Genomic DNA, 22,972 nt, shown 5'->3' with positions numbered 1-22,972 from the left:
ATTTCTTAAGCGAGAATGTGGTGAATCTATGGAATTAATTGTCAGGGCTGGCTGTGGAGGAGAGTCTTCATGCATATTTAAAGCAGCAATTGATATATTCTTGATTGGTCAGGGCATGAAGGGATACAGGGAGGAGGCAGGAGACTGGGGCTGAGAGGGAAAATGGATCAACCGTGATGAAACAACAGAGCAGACTCGATGGGCCAAATGGCCTAATTCTGCTACCATACCTTACACCTTGTAACTTGCTCCAATATCACTGTTATTGACCATTGGTGTCACTTATTCATTAAAGAAAACTGAATCCTAGCAATAAGGGATCTCAACAAACTGCTTCTTCTCCTAATTCTTACTGAATACCACTTTCCTACATTGGCAGCTGTTAATAGATTTCCCATTTTACCACAAAATCTCTGCCACATTATAGAGGGGACAGCTTCATGGAGAGAGGGAAAAGGGCTTAAAGGACATGGGAAGGGTGAGGTTTTTTCCCCCATACCCACAGAGAGGTGGGTGCCTGAAATGCACTGCTGGGAGTGCTGGTATAAGTAGGTATGATAGTTGCATTCAAGAGGTTTTATTTTGAATAGGCTGGGAGTAGAGGGTTGTGAATCACATTCAGGCAGAAAGAATTAGTTTAATCTGCCATAGAATGTGACACAATCATCACTGGTATCGGTTCATTATTGTCACATGTACAAAGATAGTGAAAATCTTGTCATGCATATTGTTCACACAAATCAAATTATTTCACAGTGCATCGAGATAGAACAAAGTAACACAATAACAATGCAGAATAAAGTGTAAAGGCTAGAGAGAAAAGTGCAGAGCAGGTAACCGATAAAAAGCAAGATCATTACAAGTGACTTCATTGTACCGTACAAGAATTCCATTCAAGAGTCTGATAACGGTAGACAGAAGGTGTCCTTGAGCCTAGCTTTAAGTGCTTTCAGGCTTTTTTAAAAATCTTCTGCCCAGTTGGTGAGGGGAGAATAGAAAATGTCTGGGTTGGGTAGGGACTTGGTCTCGGTCTCACTGCCTCAGTAAAGCAACCAGCATAATCAGAGTCCATAGAGGGGAGGCTGATTCCTGTGAAGTGCCGAGTTGTGTCCACAACTCTCAGCAGCTTCTTACGGTCACGTGTGAGCATTTGCCATACCCAGCAGTCATGCTTCCAGACAGATTGGTGCTTTGAGAACTTGTTCCTGTGCTGTACTTTGCCATGTTCTATGTTCTTTCAACTGATCCTAACATAATGGAATCCAAGGAAAAGGAATGTCCATTCTGCTAAAACAGTGACGTTCCATCGGGCCAAGCCCACATGGCCCTGGGTTACTACAAGTGTCCTGTATCCTTGTCTTCTCCATACTGCACCCACTGCCGCCACTGGGCGATAAACGTGCAGGAGCAGTGTGTGGTGAACTGCCTTGCTCAAGGACACACGCGCTGCCTCGGCTGAGGCTCGAACTAACGACCTTCAGATCACCAGCCCAAAGCCTTAACCACTTGGCCACGCGCCAACACTCTTCAATAGCACTGGACTATTGAGCACATCTACATGAAACACTGTCGCAGGAAAACAGCATCCATCATGAGGGACCCCCACCACACAGGACACATCATTAGGAAGGTGGTACAGGAAACTCAGGACTCACACCACCAGGTTCAGGAACAGTTTCTACTCTCAACCAACAAGCTCTTGAACCAAAGAGGATAACTTCATTCAACTTCACTGCCCCATCACTGAAATGTCATCTTCCGCACTCTGGTTGAATGCCCATGGTGGGCAGCCTTTCATTGATACTTATTAGTCTGTATATTTATTGAGTATGCCCACAAGAAAATGAATCTCAGGGTTGTATATGGTGACATACATGTACTTTGATAATACATTTACTTTGAACTTTAACATGCAACATGCAAAGTCTCTTTGGGTCAGGAGTAGAAAAAAAAAATCAGACGCCAACTTCTACGCGCATGGATGTCAGCCTCCTCATTTCAAGTGCAAATCGCAGACTGCTGGAGGAAGGCCAGTCAGCATTTGTAGAGGCAGAGGGATGGTTAACATTTCAAACCGAGAAGAGGGCACGGCCTGGATGGTGGGGGCCTCGATGATAGATGCCGCTTTCTGGTGGCAGCACATCAATGACAGTATGGGTTTCCTCCGACGCGAATTGAACCCTCAACCTTCCGATATGTACGCTAACCGCTGAACTACCTCAAACCCCTTTTTTACTGGGCATCTCTAGAGACGGGGTTCGTTAGTCCCCCCCGCTAACAGCCACCTGACTCAGCGGGGAGAAAAACCACCTTTCTCAGACTCCGTGTATCCAGGGTCGATATGACTTGGGCTCCACCAAACCTGGGAGGTTGGAATGTCTCGCCCACCCAAACCCCGATCTGTGTGAATACAGTGTAACTACTGCTCCCCGTGCAATTGCCTGTCGGCAAGAAATAACAGACTGTACATTGCGTACAACTAGAAAGCAAGTATATTTACAAATAGCAGCTTTATTGAACAGTGAGTAGAAAAACGAAAAGAAAAATAAACAAAAAGGGCCCATTACAGTTAGCTCAGTCCAAATGTGCATGAAGATGGAGCTCATCTTGAAGTTATCTTTAACTCACGCACCAGACACACGGTCTGCGTGAAAGCATGCACCACCTACCAAATGTCGCTGGAATTCCACCTTGGACAAATGGGCTCCCCCACAGGAGTATTGGGCCTTCCTCCTTGAAGCCACTCATCTGCACCAAGCTCCCTGTGCAACAGGGACTGCATTCTCGGCTGTCTTCCCTCCTGTCTTCTCCCAGCAAAAAGACCTCGACCCACACCAGCGTCCGTCACAAAAACCTCTCCATTCAGCGTTCTCTAGAACCTTCTCCCAACTCCACCATCCTGATTATTGGCTGACACAAAAAGAGCAAGGAGGACTTGAGGTTCGATCAATTTAAGCGTCACGCCAAAGTCAGAATCAAGGCTGCAAGGTTTGGGCACCAGAACGTACCGATTTAACTGACCTCGATGTATGGACAGAGACTTCAGTGCCGTGCTGAATCTGAAGTGTCCGTTACAGGCTGAATCGAGTCAGTAGGGTCCAAGCCCCAGACAGCAGAGGCATTTGAACCTGATGCTTGGACAATGACTTAGGTGCCGAGCCAGGTTGAAAAGGTCAGGGTGTTGAGGTCTGAGGCAAGGAACAGACCAGTTCAGCTCGCTGCTCCACAGGGTTTACGTGACTCTGATCACACAAGACAAAGGAGCAGAAGTAGGCCGTTCGGCCCATCGAGTCTGCTCTGCCACTCCACCATGAGCTAAACTATTCTCCCATCTAGTTCTAATTTCCGGCTTTTTCCGGCTGCAATGAGTTATGCTGAACTCCAAGACTCCCTTACAGACCTCAGTTCAGAACACTAATTGCTTGGAGGGGTTCCCCCGTCCCCCTACACATTGGGAATTAGACTGTCTTTTTTTAAATACGGGTTCTTTTATTTTTTTCAAAAGTTCTTTTATGGACATGTGGTTTTTTTCTCTTTACACATTGGGTCTTTTTTTAAAATATATATATTAAAAAGCTCTTTAGGGTTTCTTTGTTTCATAGCTGCCTGTTAGGAGACGAATGTCAAGGTTGTATAATGTATACATACTTCGACAGTAAATGTATTTTGAATGTTAATTACATGCCTGATAAAGTGTCTCAGCCCGAAATATCGGCTCTTTATTCCTTTCCATAGATGCTGCCTGACTCTGTGTGTTACTTAGCGTCTACAGAATCTCTTTGTGTAATTATATGACCTCTTTATTTCAGTCAAAGCATGTCATTCTTCAATCCGCCTTTTTTTCTACACTTGACTACACTTACATAAAATACGCAGTAACCTGGGCATCAATGCACAGAGGTGCAAATGCACTTAAACCAACACACTCTGACGCCTCCACACACGAAGATTAATACCCATTAAGTCATAGTTCAACCATGTCTAACAGCAGGCGAGTGATTTGGGTGAAATCAGCTTTAAGTAGATGCTGTGCAAGTAAGACGCACTTGTCAGAAAGTCTGGTTTTAAACTGAAATTACAGGGCTAATTATGGATTACGGAGATTGAAATGTGCCTGGAGGTGACACAGCAGACATCTGTAGAGTTGGCATTTGCACAGTAATTGGAAGCAATTTTTCTGAGGTAGTGCGGGGAGCCCAGGAGCCCCCACAACATCTGACCACGTGGTTTGGCCTGGCTACCCTACAACAGGATCCTTTTGCAAAGGAGGAAAAGGTGAGCACTGTACCTCCTGCCCAAGGGTAGTAGTGAGAAGCTGGTGGCTTGGTGGAGGCGGGTGGGGGGTATTTGAAGTGCTGCCACACTAAAGCAACATCAATAAAATCCAAGAACCCCACCATCCAAGCCGTGCCCTCTTCTCGCTACTACCATCAGACAGGAGCTAGACAGAAGTCTTAGGTCCCACACAAAGTTCAAAATAAATTTATTATCAAAGTACATATAATTAACCATATACTCTCCTGAGATTCATTTTCTTGCAAACATTAACAGAAAATACAAGGAAACACAATAGAATCAATGAAAAGCAAGACAGATGAACAAATAGCCAATCTGCAAAAGAGTGCACGAACAAAACTAATAAGTAATCATTAAATATCAAGAACTCAAGTTGCAGAGTCCATACATTGTGGAATTTGTTTAGTACTGGGATGAGTCAAGTTACCCATTCGGTCCAAGAACCTGATGGTTAAGGAGTAATTGTTCCTGAGCCTGGTAGTCTGGGACTTGGGTATATCCAAACCAGAAACCCTGGATCAACAGTTCCGTGCATGCTGCACTCATGGCGCGAGACAGAGCTTTCGCCGCCAGTAACCACCAGGAACTCAGGAAATGCAGCAATGATCTACGTGAAGTCATCAAAGCAGCAAAACGACAATACAGGGACAAGATCCAGACACAACTCTCCAACAATCAACACACACAGCAAGGTCTGCACACCATCACAGACTTCAAAGCTAAACGCAGTGGTGCTGCCAACATTACTGCCTCTCTCCCAAATGAGCTAGTGTGTCTTTTTTTTAAATGTTTGGTTCAATGTCGCCAACACTGAGCCCCCGAGGAGAGCCGCTGAAGTGACCTGCACCTTGGTCATCTCTGAGGCTGAAGTACGCAGGTGTTTCCAATGTGTGGACAGCCAGAAGGCTGCGGGACCAGACGGCATCTCAGGGCGGTTACCCAGAGTGTGCACAGCACAACTGGCTGGTGTACTTGCAAACCTTTTTAATTTCTCCTTCTCCCAGTGTAGAGTGACCTCCTGCTTCAAAACATCCATCATCGTCCCTGTACCAAATTAGACCAAGGTAACATGTCTGAACGACTAGCATCCTGTCACATTCACCTCAATAATAAGCAAATGCTTTGAAAGGCTGGTCAAGGACTACATCTGCAGTATGCTGCCACCCACACTGGACCCCCTACAATTCGCCTAGCAACACAATCTATCTACAGACCATGCAATAGCCACAGCTCTACACACCGTCCTTACACATCTGGAGAAGGATGCTTATGTGAGGATGCTGTTCTTGGACTACAGTTCATCATTCAACACCGTAATTCCCTCCAGGCTCGACAAGAAGCTCAGAGACCTCGGCCTTGAGCCTACCTTTGCAGCTGGATCCTGGACTTCCTGTCAGATTGCCGGCAGGTTGTAAGAGTGGGCTCCCTCGCCTCCAGCCCTCTGACTCTCAGGGCTGTGTCCGAAGCACCCTCCTTTACTCTCTGTACACCCATGACTGCTGTCACCCACAGCTCCAATCTGCTAGTTAAATTTGCAGCTAATACTACATTGATTGGCCTTATCTCAATTAATAACGAGGCAGCCTACAGAGAAGTCATCACCTTGACACAGTGGTGTCAAGAAAACAACCTCTCCCTCAATGTCACAAAAACAAAGGAGCTGGTTGTGGATTACAGGAGGAACAGAGACAGGCTGACCCCTATTGACATCAATGGACCTGGGACTGAGAGGACGAACAGCTTCAAGTTCCTCAGCATGCACATCACCGAGGGACTCTCTTGGTGCCTCTTTCACCTCAGACAGTTGAAAAAGTTCGGCACGAGTCCCCAAATCTTAAAGACTTTCTACAGGGCACAATTGAGAGCATCCTGACTAGCTGCATCACTGCCGGGTATGGGAACTGTACTTCCCTCAATCGCAGGACTCTGCAGAGAGTGATGTGGACAGCCCAGCGCATCTGTAGATGTGAACTTCCCACTATTCAGGACATTTACAAAGACAAGTGTGTAAGAAGGGCTCAAAGGATCATTGGGGACCCAAACCATCCCAACCACAATCTATTCCAGCTGCTACCATTCAGGAAACAGTACCACAGCATAAAAGCCAGGAGCAACAGGCTCCAGGACAGCTTCTTCCACCAGGCCATCAGACCGATTAACTCACACTGACACAATTGTATTTCTAAGCTATATTGATCGTTCTGCTGTAAATCTTACTGTACATACTACTTATTACAAATTACTATAATTTGCACATTGAACAATCAGACGAGACATAATGGAAAGATTTTTACTCCTGTATGTGAAGGATGTAAGAAATAAATTCAATTCAATTCTTGAAAGTGCATTCTCGGTGCTGATAATCAAAATATTTAAAAGTTAATTTACTACCATTGTAGCACTTACAAAAATTCAAGTTGTTCCAAGATGCTTGGGTATATAACATTTATAGGCTCATTACATGTCAAAGAGAACTGGACATCTTAAACAAATTGCAATGTGTTAAGGATAAAGTGTTGTACGGGGCACAAAGCTTTCTAATTCGCAACAGAAACCAGCCCTCGGTGACGTGGGAGATATTAAGGACAAATTGATCAAAAAGCCTTGGATTTCTCCAAGCACCTTTCATCCATTATTCAGGATGTTCTGACAAATGTCAGAGCCAACAAAATACTTAAAAGGTACAGTTGTTTTGGGTATGAGGAAAACTCAGGGTGAATTGTGCAGACAAGCTGGCTCAGACAGAATCAGAATTATATCACTGGCACACGTCATGAAGTTTGTTGCTTTGCGGCGATAGAATATTCCTCCACCCCCTTCCCCAGGACAAGGGGCGGAGGATAATCCGTCTGTATGGGATGACTTCCGTCAGACGAGAGAGGTGGCGGAACTTTGGTGAAATCCTGCCCTCAATTTCTGTGGTTGGTTTGATGGAGATATTTGCTGTGTTGTTGGGCAGCGGGCTTCTGGATTCAGATCCAACAATGAAGGAATAACGATAGTGTCCGACTTGGCGGGAATCACCAAGAGAGAATGGTGATATCGGACAACAATTAGAACCATAGAACAATAGAACATTACAGCACAGAAACAGGTCTTTTGGCCCTTCTTGGCTGTGCCGAACCATTTTTCTGCCTAATCCCACTGATCTCCACCTGGCCCATATCCCTCCATACACTTCTCTCATCCATGTACCTGTCCAAGTTTTTCTTAAATGCTAAAAGCGAGCCCGCATTTACCACTTCATCTGGCAGCTCATTCCACACTCCCACCACTCTCTGTGTGAAGAAGCCCCCCATAATGATCCCTTTAAACTTTTCCCTCTTCACCCTTAATCCATGACCTCTGGTTTTTTCTCCCTTCACCTCAGTGGAAAAAGACTTCTTGCATTCACTCTGTCTATACCCATCATAATTTTATATACCTCTATCAAATCTCCCCTCATTCTTCTACACTCCAGGGAATAAAGTCCTATTCTACACCAATATTGTCCATTCTGATAGTTGGGTGTGTAATTATGGGGCAGAACGGTTAGTGTAATGCTTTACAGCACCAGTGACCTAGGTTCAATTCCCACTGCTGTCTGCAAATATATTCCCCACCCGTGACTGCGTGTGGGGGTTTCCACCGGATACTCCAGTTCTCCCCCCCACCACATTCCATAGACATAGGGGTTGATAAGTTATTTAATCACATGGGTGTAATTGGGTGGTGTGAGAAACACTGGGCCAAAGGGCCTGTTCGTGTGCTGGGTCTCCAATTAAATAAAAGCATTTCTGACCAGAGCAACGACGGCACGTAACGTCTGAGGCTCTCAGAGGCCTGAGCGCACAGCGGCGACAATGTGCTGACATAGAGGGGCTGAATGCTTTGAGTTGTCGATCATTTAAACAAACTTCTCCAACCTGGCTGGTGTCAAGCTTCCTGACAGTATTGGTGCTGCACTCACCCAGGCAAGTGGGGAGCATCCCATAAAATTTCAGACTTCTACATGCAGATGGTGGAAAAGTTGTGGGAAGTCAAAAAGGCAAGTCACTTACCACTTACTGTTGTGCATTTAATATTTCAGTAACATTGAAAATGTAGTGTTTGATTCAGCATCCATAATGCACTGAGGGTTACACGTAAAAGTATGTAACTGGCAACGTCATTGTGTGGTCACATCGTACTTGCGTGCCTTGTTTAAAGTAAAACAAGTTTAGACTTGCTTTCCTGGCTCCCTCGTTTTCCTTTCAATTAGTTCTTATGTTTTGAAGTTCTAAAATATTGCAGTGGCGTCAAGGAAGTTTTAAACGAACCTGAGACACCTACAACACTGTTGAAGCACAGCGAGATATCAGAACTTTTTTAAAAAGCGCAGCGAGAAACAGACAGACAGACAGACATACTTTATTGATCCCGAGGGAAATTGGGTTTCGTTACAGCCGCACCAACCAAGAATAGTAAAGAAATATAGCAATATAAAACCATAAATAATTAAATAGTAAGTTAATCATGCCAAGTGGAAATAAGTCCAGGACCAGCCTATTGGCTCAGAGTGTCTGACACTCCTAGGGAGGAGTTGTAAAGTTTGATGGCCACAGGTAGGAATGACTTCCTATGACGCTCAGTGTTACATCTCGGTGGAATGAGTCTCTGGCTGAATGTACTCCTGTGCCTAACCAGTACATTATGGAGTGGATAGGAGTCATTGTCCAAGATGGCATGCAACTTGGACAGCATCCTCTTTTCAGACATCACCGCCAGAGAGTCCAGTTCCACCCCCACAACATCACTGGCCTTACGAATGAGTTTGTTGACTCTGTTGGTGTCTGCTACCCTCAGCCTGCTGCCCCAGCACACAACAGCAAACATGATAGCACTGGCCACCACAGCCTCGTAGAACATCCTCAGCATCGTCCGGCAGATGTTAAAGGACCTCAGTCTCCTCAGGAAATAGAGACTGCTCTGACCCTTCTTGTAGACAGTCTCAGTGTTCTTTGACCAGTCCAGTTTATTGTCCATTCGTATCCCCAGGTATATGTAATCCTCCACCATGTCCACACTGACTCCTTGGATGGAAACAGGGGTCACCGGTGCCTTAGCCCTCCTCAGGTCCACCACCAGCTCCTTAGTCTTTTGAAACAGTTGAGTTAAAAGAAAAGCGCAGCACATGCTTCTTTGGAAAAGGACAGATGATCAATTTTTTTTTTTTTAAAAAGGCATAAAATTGACTTATTCACAGATTCATGAACAATGAGTACCAGGTGATAATAATCATAAATTTGGGAAAAAACAGAAATGACTGTCTACATTGGAAAGATAAACACATTCAATTGCACAGAAGATAACTCGAACATGTACACTAAGCCATTCAAAAATGTTTTTTAATGCTTTTAAAGCAAATGAGATAGCCAATGAGAAACAAGTACCAGTTTTGCTGAGTGTAATAAGTGAGAAACCATACAGCTTACTTAAAAGTTTGACTGCTCCAACCAAACTAGATGAAATGAGCTTTGCTTATATCATGGACGTTATGCAGAAACATTAGGAACTGAAGCCATTGTTGATTACAGAATGCTTTAGGTTGTATAAGTGGAAAAAAGGAAGGAGAGTCCATTTCAGCATACATGGCTGAAATTGAAAAGAAAAGATAATTCCCGTGGGAATGATATTCATAATAGGGAAATACAAAACTAACAAGCCACATCGGGGTTGTATGTGGCAAAAACAGGAGCGCCAGCATTGTGGGGATATCATTGGCTTAGTCAACTACAACTTGGAGATCCATCTACTATTTGGACACCACATCCCCTGTAACAGAATCAACGGAAAGCGAATTAAGAAAGATATGGGATGATGCCACAGCCAATGTTCAAGGATAACACTGGAAAACTCAAACATATCAAGGGTAAAACAGCGTTAAATAAAACTGCCACAGCCAAGTTTTGCAAAGCCCATCCGGTTCCTTACACCATCCATGACAAAGTAGTCAGTGAGGTAGATCACATGGAGGCTGAAGGAATACTTTCCAAGGTTGAATAGAGCCCAGGGGCAATGCCAGTGGTCCCGGTAGGCAAGAATGGGTCTGTCAGGATCTGTGGTGATTTTAAGGTCACCATTAACCCACTACTGAAAGTAAATCCATACCCTCTGCCCAGGTTAGAGGACATCCTTGCAAACCTTTCAGGAGGAAGGCACTTCAACAAAGTGGACTTAGTTGAGGTCTACCTACAGATGGAGATGGAAGAAGAGTCCAAACTGCATCTCACTCAGAAAGGGTTTTATCACTATAACAGGCTTATTTTTTGAGCTACACTCTGGCAGAAAGCTGAAGCCCAGGTGTTGTCCGGGCACTCAGTGTAACCTGGGTGACATCACTGTTATTGGTAAAGATGACAAGAAACTTCTCTAAAATCTCAGGACAATGTTAAAATGATTAGAAGATGCAACAAGTGTGAATTCTTTAAACCAAGTATCCCTCGCTGTGGTCACACTATCGATGCACAAGGATTACATAAGTGTGCTGAGAAAATTCAAGCGGTGGTGGATACCCCAAGGCCAAGGATGTGTCACACATGCAGTCCTTTTCATGATTTGTCTATCATTATAATAATAGGTTCCTGCCAAACCTGACTACTCTAATCCAGCACTTGAACTCATTACTACAGATCGGCAAGAAATGGCAACAGACCAAGCAATGTGAGGTAGCTTTCAAAACGTAAAGGAAACGATGACGTCAGACACTGTACCCACACACAATGATCCAAAGTGAAGCTTGCCTGTGACACCCCACATTATGGTATAGGTACAGTCATGTCACGTGTTATGAGTGATGGAAGTGAAAGCCCCCACAGCCTTTGTATTGTGTCCCCTTACCGCTGCAAAGAAAAATTGCACACAGATTGACAGAGAGACCTTGGGTCTGGTTGGGGGTGCAAAACGTTTTAACCAGTACCTATCTGGGAGAGGGTTGTACCATTGTTGCTGATCATCGACCACTGGTGTGCCATTTTCAATTCACAGAAGGCTGTCAAATATTAGCAGCAGCATGAACGCAGAGATGGGTTCTGCTTCTTGGAGAACACAATTACAAAAATGAATTTAAGAGGGAAAATAATCATGGACATGCTGATCGATTGTCCCCTTTACCCTTGGAGAAGGAAATAACCTGAAAAATTTACAAAAAAGGGATAGTCCTTTTGACGCATTCTCACAAATGCAAATTGAAGGTCTCCCTATTATGGCAGAAATTATCCAAAAGGAAACCAGAAAAGACACCATATTTCCTCATGTCTACCTGGCCACCCAAAATGGCTGGAATGTGCAGAAGAAACTCCAGATCCCCCTTTCTTTTTTAAATCAGAACAAGGATGAACTTGCCCTTGAAGGAGGTTCCCTTATGTGGGGTCAAGAATTGTTGTACCATCCAAGCTCAGAGTTCAGGTGTTGGAGGAGCTACATGCCAGTCATCTAGGTGCAGTCGAGATGAAAGCATTAGCTCAAAGCTTTGTCAGGTGGCCTGGGATAGATCAGCAGCTCCAACAATTCATCATGAACTGGTCAGGATGCCAACAGCAGCACCTCTCCATCCCTGGGAATGGCCTGCAGAGGATTCGTTTAGATTTTGCCTGACAATTCACGGGCACAAACTTCTTGCTAGTAGTGGATGCAGATACTAAGTGGCCAGAAGTGTTCCCGATAGCCTCCACTACAGCCTCACACAGTGCTGAGAAGCCCCTTCTCAAGGGCTGGTGTCCCAGGACACCTAGTCAGTGACAATGGAGCACAACTTGTTGTGGAACAGTTTCGGTCATTCCTGAAATGAATAGAATAAGACATTTTAAAACCGCGTCGTACCACCCAACTACAAATAGCTTGGTGGAAAGGCTTGTCCAGAACCTAAAGAACAAACTGTGAACAATGCCAGTAGAATAGACTACACTGAAACTGAATCAGAAACTCGCCAATTTCCTCCTTGCACATCACAACGCACCACACTCCACAACCAACAACTCACCAGCTGTGCCGTTTCTGGGTCGTTCCTTGCACTTATGCATGGACCTCCTCAAACCCAACCTCAGAAGGACAGCCAGCTGAGACAAATTGAAGGCTCCTCAAACAAGGAGGTTTGATGTTTCACTCCTGGACAAGCAGTCCTGGTGAGGGACTACAGAGGTGATCAGAAGTGGTAACTCAGGAAGATTAAGGACAGAACTGGACCACTCTCCTACACAGTGAAGATTGCCTCTGATATCATGAGAAACAACACATTGATCTCAGATCGGAGGAGATCAGAGTCAATTGTTAGAGAAGAAGGCTGGCCAGAGGTGGCCACACACAATACAATGACTACGTACACAGTATATGTACACGTGCACAAGTTGAGATGCATTCTTTATTGAGTTGGAGTGTTCTATTTAATATCCGAGTTAATGCAAACATATTGTTTGATCATGCATTCTTTGTTGTTCACAATGCATTGTGGATTATATGTAAAATATGTAAATGGCATATATCATGTACATTTAAATATAAAGTAATGGTGTCTATCATTATGCCGCAACGTCATACGTACATGCCTTGTTTAAAGTAAAAATAAAGTTATGCTCGCATTCCCAGCTCCCTTGTTTTCCTTTCAATTAGCTTATACGTTTTGGAATTACAAAACATAACACTTATCTCCATTAAACTGGGAATAAAATTCTTTTAAAATGAAAGGCTGTTTAAAAATGTCAAAGCAACATCAATATACCAAACACGAGGAAATCTGCAGATGCTGGAAATTCAAACAACAACACACACAAAATGCTGGTAGAACACAGCAGGCCACGCAGCATCTATAGGGAGAAGCAATGTCGACGTTTCGGGCCAAGACCCTTCGTCAGGACTAACCGAAAGGAAAGATAGTAAGAGATTTGAAAGTAGAGGGGGGAGGAGGAAATGCGAAATGATAGGAGTAGACCGGAGGGGGTGGGATGAAGCTAAGAGCTGGAAAGGTGATTGGCGAAAGTGATACAGAGCTGGAGAAGGGAAAGGATCATGGGACGGGAGGCCTCAGGAGAAAGAAAGGAGGGGGGGGAGCACCAGAGGGAGATGGAGAACAGGCAAACAACTAAATATGTCAGGGATGGGGTAATGATGCACCATCAATAACTCACTCTGAGACGTAAAAGCGAGGTATCGGCTTTTATTGACTGGAAGAAGGAACGAGCAGTGAGTGACCACCATACTACATCCTGGAGACTGAGAGGCCGGGCTCAGACCTCCATCACCTTTATACAGGGGTCTGTGGGAGGAGCCACAGGAGCAGTCATCAGGGGGCGTGTCCAGACAGGTATATGTAGTTCACCACAGGTAAGAAGGGAAGGAGGGGCATTAACAGAAGTTAGAGAAGTCAATGTTCATGCCATCAGGTTGGAGGCTACCCAGCCGGTATATAAGGTGTTGTTCCTCCAACCTGAGTTTGGATTCATTTTGACAATAGAGGAGGCCATGGATAGACATATCAGAATGGGAATGGGACGTGGAATTAAAATGTGTGGCCACTGGGAGATCCTGCTTTTTCTGGCGGACTGAGTGTAGGTGTTCCACGAAACGGTCTCCCAGTCTGCGTCGGGTCTCGCCAATATATAAAAGGCCACACCGGGAGCACCGGACACAGTATACCACACCAGCCGACTCACGGGTGAAGTGTCACCTCACCTGGAAGGACTGTCTGGGGCCCTGAATGGTGGTGAGGGAGGAAGTGTAAGGGCAGGTGTAGCACTTGTTCCGTTTACAAGGATAAGTGCCAGGAGGGAGATCGGTGGGAAGGGATGGGGGGGACGAGTGGACAAGGGAGTCGCGTAGGGAGCGATCCCTGCGAAAAGCAGAATGGGGGCGGGAGGGAAAATATACCAGCCATCTCAAGGAGAAACCTAGGGCTTTTCTCTGTGGAGCGAACGAGGATGAGAGGTGTACAAGATGATACGAGGCATAGATTGAGTGAATAACCAGGAATTTCTTCTCATGGAGGAAATGGATAACACAAGGGGTGTAATTGTAGAGTAATTGGAGGAAGGTATGGTGGGGGCGCATTGTTAGGAGGTCAGTTGTTTACTTGTACTACACAGATGTTAGATGCAGGTACATTTGGGAAATGTAAAACACTCTCAGATAGGCATATGCATGGTAGAAAAATGGAGGCCTATGTAGGAGAGAAGCGTTAGATTGATCTTAGGGTTGGATGAAAGGCCAGCACAGCTTTGTGGGCCAAAGGGACACAAGCTTTGTGTGCTATAACGTTCTATATTTTATGTTCTATAAATCTTTAAATCTTTACACAAAGAGTGAAGAGAACAAAAGTGCAAACACACTCTGTGCCGAGATCATAAGCCACATTTGTACCATGGCAACAAGGATACAGAGTGCTCATACAAGACTGAAAAGGTTGAAAAACCCAGCTCGTAAAAGACATCCTATTAAACTCAAATACCTGAACTAACAGTTGGCGCAGGATTTCAATTAGACCAAGCCAAAAGGGAACTAAAGCAGCTCCTTTCAAACAACAGTCAAAGACAGCAAGAAAGAAAATGTCAGATCAGTCATTTTCCTGCATTATTCCAATAGGTAGGTTTACTATTTAAACAGATTCCTCAACCCCAAAAAGCACAAATTTACACCCTAGATGACAAGAACATTTGATTTGCTCCTGTAAAGAAAGCGGCTTGATTGACTGAAGTATGCAGCAATTACCATATGCATAATTCATAAGGAAGTCACACAAGGTAGCAATAGCTCATTGACACTGTATCCAGCATGTTCATAAATTATATTGCCTCCAAACCTTTGGAATACCTTGTCGTTCCTCTCCGCGCCTTGTGGAGAATCAGGCAGCAACCTTGCTGTCTCTTTAGCATTTGTCTATTTTTTTCCATAAGGCTGAGTTGCTAGCTCGACGTTCAACCCAGCACAGGTGGAAAACGTGCAAGGAGCTGGCCAGATTCAAACCCGAGACCATTTGGTTCAAAGTCTGGTGCTGATGCCACTACACCACCGGGCAACTTTTGAAATACCTGGAGGTTCTCAATTGTTCAGCCTGCTTATCCAATGAGCAGTTTTGGCAAGTGTCCATCAATAATTAAAACAGCCCATCTTCGAGTCATAGAGTTCTTCACTACAGAAAAAAGGTCCTTCGAACCACCTAATCCATGTCAAACTGTTAATCAACCACCTCCTGGGCCATAGCCCTCCACACCCCTCCTATCCATGAACCGATCCAAATTCCTCTTAATTATTGAAATTGAACTTGCATCCAGCACTTCCACTGGGATATCATTCCACACTTTACCACCCTCTGAGTGAAATAGTTCCCCCTCATGTTCTCCTTAAATATTTCACCTTTCATCTTTAACCTGGGACCTCTAGCTCCAGTCTCACCCAACCTCAGTGAAAAAATTCCCTTACTTAAAATGAGTAGGTGCCTAATGGTTCAAATTCTCTTCTGAAAAGTCAGTGGGCTAAAGATGTTAGAAATAAAGTACAAACAGAAGGAAGTTTATATGAAAAAATACTGTACATTCTTAATCCACTCATCCCAGCCAACATTCGCAAGCTGTCAGATCAATCTGATTTAACCATAGGAATCCTTACCTTTGCTGGATTGATGACGATGTTCCGGGCTGAGCCATGTTCATCCCCAGAGAAGGCAGGCTGATTACTGAAACCCTGCTTCACATTCACTGCCGTCAACTCATCCTGCACAACAAGAGACAACGAGTCAGATCCATCATCTTGAAACTGTAACACACCACACTGTCTATCGCATAGGAGCCCCTCTTGTCCAACTCCCAGTCAGGCATCCAATTCAAAGTTCAAAGTAAATTTATCAAAGTGCGCATATCAAGTTCAAGTTTATGGTCATCTGGATGCACATACACGCACCCAAGCTCCTCCAAACCACGGTGCACCCATATAACACATCGCACACAGCACGTAAACCAAGTTATCATACAATTCAAAATGCACAGCACAGGTAAACAGTACGGTAATAGCTCACTGTCCTAACAAGATGTGGGGAATTTCTTCAGCCAGAAGGCAATGAATCTATGGAATTTGTTGCCACGGGCAGTTGGAGGCCAAGTCTTTGGATGTATTTAAGGCGGAGGTTAATAGGTTCTTGATTAGCCAGGACATGAAAGGTTATGGAGAGAAGGCAGGAGAATGGGGTTGAAAGGGAAATGAATCAAACGTGATGAAACGGCAGAGCAGACGCGATGGGACAAATGGCCTAACTCTGCTCCTATGCCTCGTGGTCTTGTGAAGAAGATCTCAGTGGTGGCAGGGTCTTCATCGTCTCACAGCCTAGGGGAAGAAGCTGTTACCCACTCTGGCAGTCCTAGACCTGATACTTCCGTACCTCATTCCCCATGGTAGTTGCTCAAAGAAAATGTGGAATGGGTGGTAGGGTGTCTCAATAATGCTTTGGGCCCTTTGTCTGTAATGCGTCAGGCAAATGTCACAAATGGGGGAATGGGGGGGTGGGGAGTAGAGGAAGACACTATAATCTTCTCAGCAGTTTTTACTGTACTGTGTAGGAGTTTGCAGTCTGATATCTTGCAGCTTCTTTACCATACAACGATGAGGCCAGACAGAACACTCTCAATGGTACTCCTCTCAAGAGTTGTTAGGAAGGGGGCAGGGAGCCTTGCTCACTTTAGTCTCCTCAGAAAGTGTGGATACTGCTGTGATCTCTTGACCAGCGAGGTATTCCGAGTCCAGATTAGATGATCTGTTACGTGCACACAAAGGGTGTTTTTCACCCTCTCCAGGGCACAGCCATTGATCTGCAATGGAGAGTGGTCGACCCGTGCCTTCCTGAAGCCCACGATCGTCTCTCTTATCTTGTCCACGTTGAGACTCAGGTGGTTGTTTTCACGCTACTTGACAACCCTCTCCACCTCCTTCCTGTATACTGATTATTGCTGATGAGGCCAGCCACTCTTGTATCATCAGTAAACTTGATGACGTGGCTTGAGCTGACTCTGCCAGTGCAGTCATGAGTCAGCAGCATGAACAGCAGTGGACTGAACACACAGCCCTGGGGGCCACCAGTGCTCAGCCTAATGGAGCTTGAGACGTAGGGGTTGATTCCAAATGAGGATAGTTTCCCCAACAGCCTCTGAAGGATAATCATGTTAAACACTCAGTAGAAGTTGATGAACTGGCAGATGAGATATTGTTTTCTAGGTGGGACAGGATGGAGTGAGGGCCAAGGCTATGACACCACCAGTGAACTGTTTTGAGTGGTAGGTGAACTAGAAAGGGTTCAGTGCCGCTGGAAGCGGAGATCTTATACAATCCATTACCAGCTACTCAAAGTTGATTTTTGAAGTCAAGTCTGGGTGGTAAACATTTAGGCCAGTTACCATTCCTCCCTTGGGTACCAGAATGATGGTGGCTGCCTCGAGACCTGCGGGGACAGTGCATCATATGTCACCTTCGATTTGTTTCTCTTGCAGGCATTCACAGTAGAACAAAGCAATAAAATAGAATCCATGAAAATTTACACACAGACTGACAAACAACTAATGTACAAAAGACGAACTGTGCAAATACAATGATAAATAAATATTGAGAACATAGGTTGTGGAATCAGTTCAGAGTTGAGACGAGTATAATTATCCACTCTAGTTCAGATGCCTGATTGTTGAGGGGTAATAACTGTTACTGAACCTGATGGTGCGGGATAAGGTTCTAAGGTTTCTGTACCACCTTCTCAATGACAGCAGCATGGCCTGAATGCTGGATGCCTGTACAATTAGCGAGAATACATGAGGGCAATGCAGAAAGTAAACAATTTCTTTAGCAAAGACTGGTGCAAAGTCCAAAATAAATTCATTATCAAAGTGAGACACATACCACCACGTACTACTGCAAGGTTCATTTTCCTGCAGGCACTCATGATAATTGCAGAGAAATACAACAGAATCAATGAAAAACTACATACAAATACAAAAAACCAATGTGGAAAAGACAACAAACTGTGCAGATAGAAAAAGAAAAACAAAATAATTATAATAGATAATATTGATTTGCAGAGTCCTTGAAAGTGAGTCCTTTTGGAATCAACTGGGACCTCAGTGTTAGGGTGAGTGACATCATCCACTCTAGTTCACGAGCCTGATGGTTGAGGGGTAATAACAGTTCCTGAAACACAATGTGTGGGATCTGAGACTCCTGTACCACTTTCCTAATAGTAGCACCCAAGGACCTAGATGGTAGGTGCCCTTGATGATGGGTAATGCTTTCTAACGCCAACACTCCTTGAGATGCGCTCAATGGCGGAGGATTTTGCCCGCGATGGACTGGGCTGTATCCACTACCTTTTTTGGGCTTTTCCATTCAAGTGCATTGGTGTTTCCAAACCGATCAAAATAACACAAGGATGTAAAGAGAAACACCCTTGCTGGTGTAATAAATAGATGGTGAATTTCCACGCATATTAAAAATCCAATTCGTTTGTTGTCACTTTACGAGGTCCCATATGGCCCAAAAGCTGAAAAGTACCAGTTCACCGCACGCACAATAAACACTAAACTTCACCCTTTGGTTCCAAAACTTGCTGAGAAAACAAGGTACGCCACAGATCAGAGCCGTAGCAGCATGCTCTTTGTTCCAAACTGATAGTGAAATTTGCAATGTTGCTTTGTGTTTCCATCCAAGGCCCTTTGCCAGATACATCAGTGGAAAATGTTGATCTAAAACCTCACGATTAAAGTGGCTCACAATGACATCAGTGGTTGCGAAGCTCCAGCAGTGCTGAATTATTTCAGCCACACAAGAACAGCTGCAGCTCCATTTAACAGAAGGGTATGCACCACACCTGGGCCTCAACTTACCAAACACAACCACAGCTTGAAATACATGCAAATGGGTCAGTAAGATAAGCAACTGCACTCCACAGAGCTGTACTTCTCAACATTAAAATCTCACAATAATCAATCTCAAACATTGCCTGCTACACAGCTCCTGATTCATAAGTGCTTTCCATAAAGTCATAAACCATCCCAATCCCAAACACTTCATTACAGGACGTCCCTGCATATGAACATCTTACTGATGGACAGCCCTACATATGAATAAGCTCCCACCATATTATTACATTCAAAAGAGTGACATATGCACCTGTACATACTTTCTTTCCTAAAAGCAGCAGAATGAGGTTTATCATTGACATATATAGTGAAATTTGTTTTTGTGGCAGCAAAACAGTGAAAGACTTAATATTATTTTACATTAAAATTAGGAATAAAGTAAATAAATAGTGGAAAATAAGAAAAGTGAGGTAGTGTTCGTGGCCCGAGCATGGGAAGAAACTGCTCCTTAAATGCTGAGAATGGGTCTTTGTGGTCCTCTACTTCCTCTGAGATTGGAATGAGAAGAGGACACAGCCTGTATGGTGAGGGTCCTTTATGTCTTCTTGAAGCACTGCCTTTCTCCTTGATGTTGGATGCCGTCTTCTTGAAGGTAGTGGGGAGGGTTGTGACCATGACGGGGCTGGCCGAGTCTACAACCATCTACGGCCTCTTTCAATCCTAGGCATTGGAGCTTCTACACCAGGTGTTGATGCAACCAGTCAGAAAACTCTCCATAGTCTATGTGTAGAAACTTGATAGAGTCTCTGGTGACATATCAAATCTCAAACTCTTAATGAACAGAGCCATTTAAGTAAATTGGTTGTGCTCCAGAGAACTGTCTTTTTCGTCAGTAAAATCTCACAACACTCGACCTCAAAGGTCACCTTTTCGGCAGGTTTTCATTAATAAACAGATTCCCTAGAATCGCAAACTGTCCCTCTCCAAAGCACTTCATTACATCCTTAGGATAAGAACATTTTGGAACACTCCTACAAGCTCACAACATATTATTTTGCCTAATTCTGCTCCTATATTTTATCTTATAATCTTTCTCAACACTGTTGAGGTTGTATCAGACATTGGTAAGGCCAAATTTGGAGTATTGTGTACAGTTCTGGTCACCTAACTATAGGAAGGATATCAGTAAGATATCAGAAAAGATTTACTAGGATGTCGCTGGGTCTTCAGGAGTTGAGTTACAGGGAAAGATTGAACAGGTTAGGACTTTATTCCTTGGAGCACAGAAGAATGAGGGGGGATTTGATAGAGGTTTACAAAATTATGAGGGGTATAGACAGAGTAAATGCAAGTAGACTCTTTCCACTTAGATTAGGAGAGATAAACACGAGAGGAAATGGCTTTAGGGTGAAAGTGGAAAGGTTTGGGGGAACTTCTTCACTCAGAGTGACAGGAGTATGGAACGAGCCGCCGTCTGACATGGTAAAAGTGGGCTCATTCTTAAGTTTTAAGAATAAATTGGATAGATACATGGTTGGGAGAGGTCTGGAGGGTGATGGACTGGGTGCAGATCAATGGGACTAGCGGAATAAAGTTTCGGCACAGACTAGAAGGGCTGAATGGCCTGTTTTCGGTGCTGTAGTGTTCTATAGTTCGACTAGCCTAATCGTTGGACAATTTACAATGACCAATTAACCCACTAACTAGTACGCCTTTGGACCTTGTTAGGAAACCAGAGCACACAGAGGAAACCCAGACGTTCACGGGGAAGAACGCACAAATTCATTAGACGAAATTGAACTCAGGAACACCCTGGATGTAATAGCATCTCACTTACCACTATGCTACTGTGGATTTGAAAGAAGAATTAGTAAAGCAAAGAGCTTATGAGAAAGCACCAGCAGATGATTAATACGATAAAAATCTGAATGGTTTAAGAGCATAAAGAGCAAGAAGAGAGAGGGCCTCTTAAAGATCAAAAGATAATCTCTGCCTGCTGGCTATATTTGTAGGCAAGATTTTTAATGAATGCTCTGTAGGCATTTTCACAAAACATAAGAATGCAACATTTAGAAGGATGAAAATACTGAATGGAATAAACATGTGAACAAATAACAAGAAATGGGATTAAAATTTTTAAAAACGATTGTACATGGTAGCTTGGTCAGAAAATTAAGATCCCATTGGTTCCGCGAGATTGGTTTTAAAATTGGCTCAGTGTGAGATGCAAAAGCAACTGCTGATGACAACCAGAATTCTGTAATTTATGGGCTCAGTACTTGAGCATTTTTCATTCTGTAATCAATGCAAATTTGAATGGGGGAGTAATGATAAAGAAGTTTTAGATATAAAAATTTGCCAAGTGGTTTGCATGAAGGAGAAAAACTGCAGACTGCAAGGGGGTATAGAAGTGTGTAGGCAAATGAGGGGAGATTTGATAGAAGTAAACAAAATTATGAGGGGTAGAGATAGGGCAAGTGCAAGGTCTTGATGGAGTCAAGTAATTATTGATACTTCCAACTGAGGTAAGGTTTGTTTGGCGAAACCCAGCCCGATTTTCTCCGAGGTTCCAAAAGCTTTGCTGCTCCCAGAACTTGTCCAAGTTGCAGATGTCATGCTGAGTCTTCGCAAGCTCTGAAGGAGAGATGCTGCTGTGCTCTCTTTGTAACTGCACTTACGTGCTGGGTCCAGAACAGGTCCTCCAAAATGACAGCACTGAGGAATTTAAAGTTGCTGACCATATCCACCTCCGATCTCCCAATGAGGACTGGCTGATGGACCTCTGGTTCCCTCCTTCTGAAGTTAATCTTCATCTCCTTGGTCTTGCTGACATTGAGTGAGAGAATGTCGTTGAGGCATCACTCAGCCAAAGTTTCAGTCTCCCTCCTATTCATCACCGTCTTTATTTCGGCTTACGACAGTGATCTCGTCAGCAAACGTGTATGAGGCGTTGAAGCTGTGCTAAGCCACACAGTCTCCTGGGCAAGATGGTCACAGGATGAGAACTTAGTGGTTCAGCTCCTCACCCCTGGGTGGAGGGGAGAGTGTTGGGGAGGCAGACTTCTGTGCCCCTACATCAACGTCAGCTGTGACAGGACGTGTGTGGAAATTAGGCAGAAGCCCAAATCAGCCAATCCTCTGTACGGGCTCCTTCTCAACTACCGAACACCTAGGTGGGCATACAGGTGTAAACTTGACAGATTACATGCTTTGGGAAAGAGCTTAAGTTTTGATTTGTCAAAGACAATATCACCGAAGGTTTGGGTCAGCTGAAAGGTTTACTTGTCACGCGTACATTAAAATATACAGTGAAATGCATCATTTGTGTTACCAACCAACACAGTCGGAGGACTGCACTGGGGGGAGCCAATAAGTGCCCACAACTTGCTAACCCTAACCCATACATCTCTGGAACGTGGGAGGAAACTAGAACATCAGAGGAAGCTCAGGGGGGGTCACAGGGAGAATATACAAAGTCCTTACTGACAGTAGCAAGATTTGCAGTCAATCATGGTGCAGTAAAGCATTACACTGGCTGCTTTGCTACTAAGCCACTCAAAGAGCCCGCTTTCAGTAAAATGGCAGCTCACCCTGACGCAGCAGCCTCTATGAGGCCAACCAATGATATTATTGTCTCTTTTATAATTGCAAGACAGTGCTGGACATGTAGAATTTGAAGTATTGCAAGTCTACCCCATCAGCGAGATGTTCAGTGGCTGAGGAGCTGGACCGTGCTGTTGCCCGCTACAGAGGGTCGGCGCGTGAAGGCAGTGTGCAGTCTAGCAGCGAGTGGCTGCCTTGATCGTTTTTCTCCTGGTCTCAAGACACTGCTGCACATT

At 44.3% G+C, this 22,972-nt stretch overlaps 1 protein-coding gene across 3 annotated transcripts in view; it reads right to left on the bottom strand.

Moving 5' to 3' along the window:
• LOC140725744 (mediator of RNA polymerase II transcription subunit 12-like protein) overlaps nt 1-22,972 on the bottom strand; it is a 676,368-nt gene that overhangs the window by 621,048 nt on the left and 32,348 nt on the right. For all 3 annotated transcript variants that reach the window (XM_073041599.1, XM_073041601.1, XM_073041600.1), the window contains exon 3: nt 15,910-16,014. In XM_073041599.1, coding sequence (XP_072897700.1) covers nt 15,910-16,014 — 105 coding nt within the window. The remainder of the gene's footprint in view (nt 1-15,909; nt 16,015-22,972) is intronic.

The sequence above is a fragment of the Hemitrygon akajei genome, chromosome 3 (genome assembly GCF_048418815.1).
Source record: "Hemitrygon akajei chromosome 3, sHemAka1.3, whole genome shotgun sequence".
Classification (NCBI taxonomy): Eukaryota; Metazoa; Chordata; class Chondrichthyes; order Myliobatiformes; family Dasyatidae; genus Hemitrygon; species Hemitrygon akajei.
This window is presented reverse-complemented; position numbering and strand designations above follow the sequence as displayed.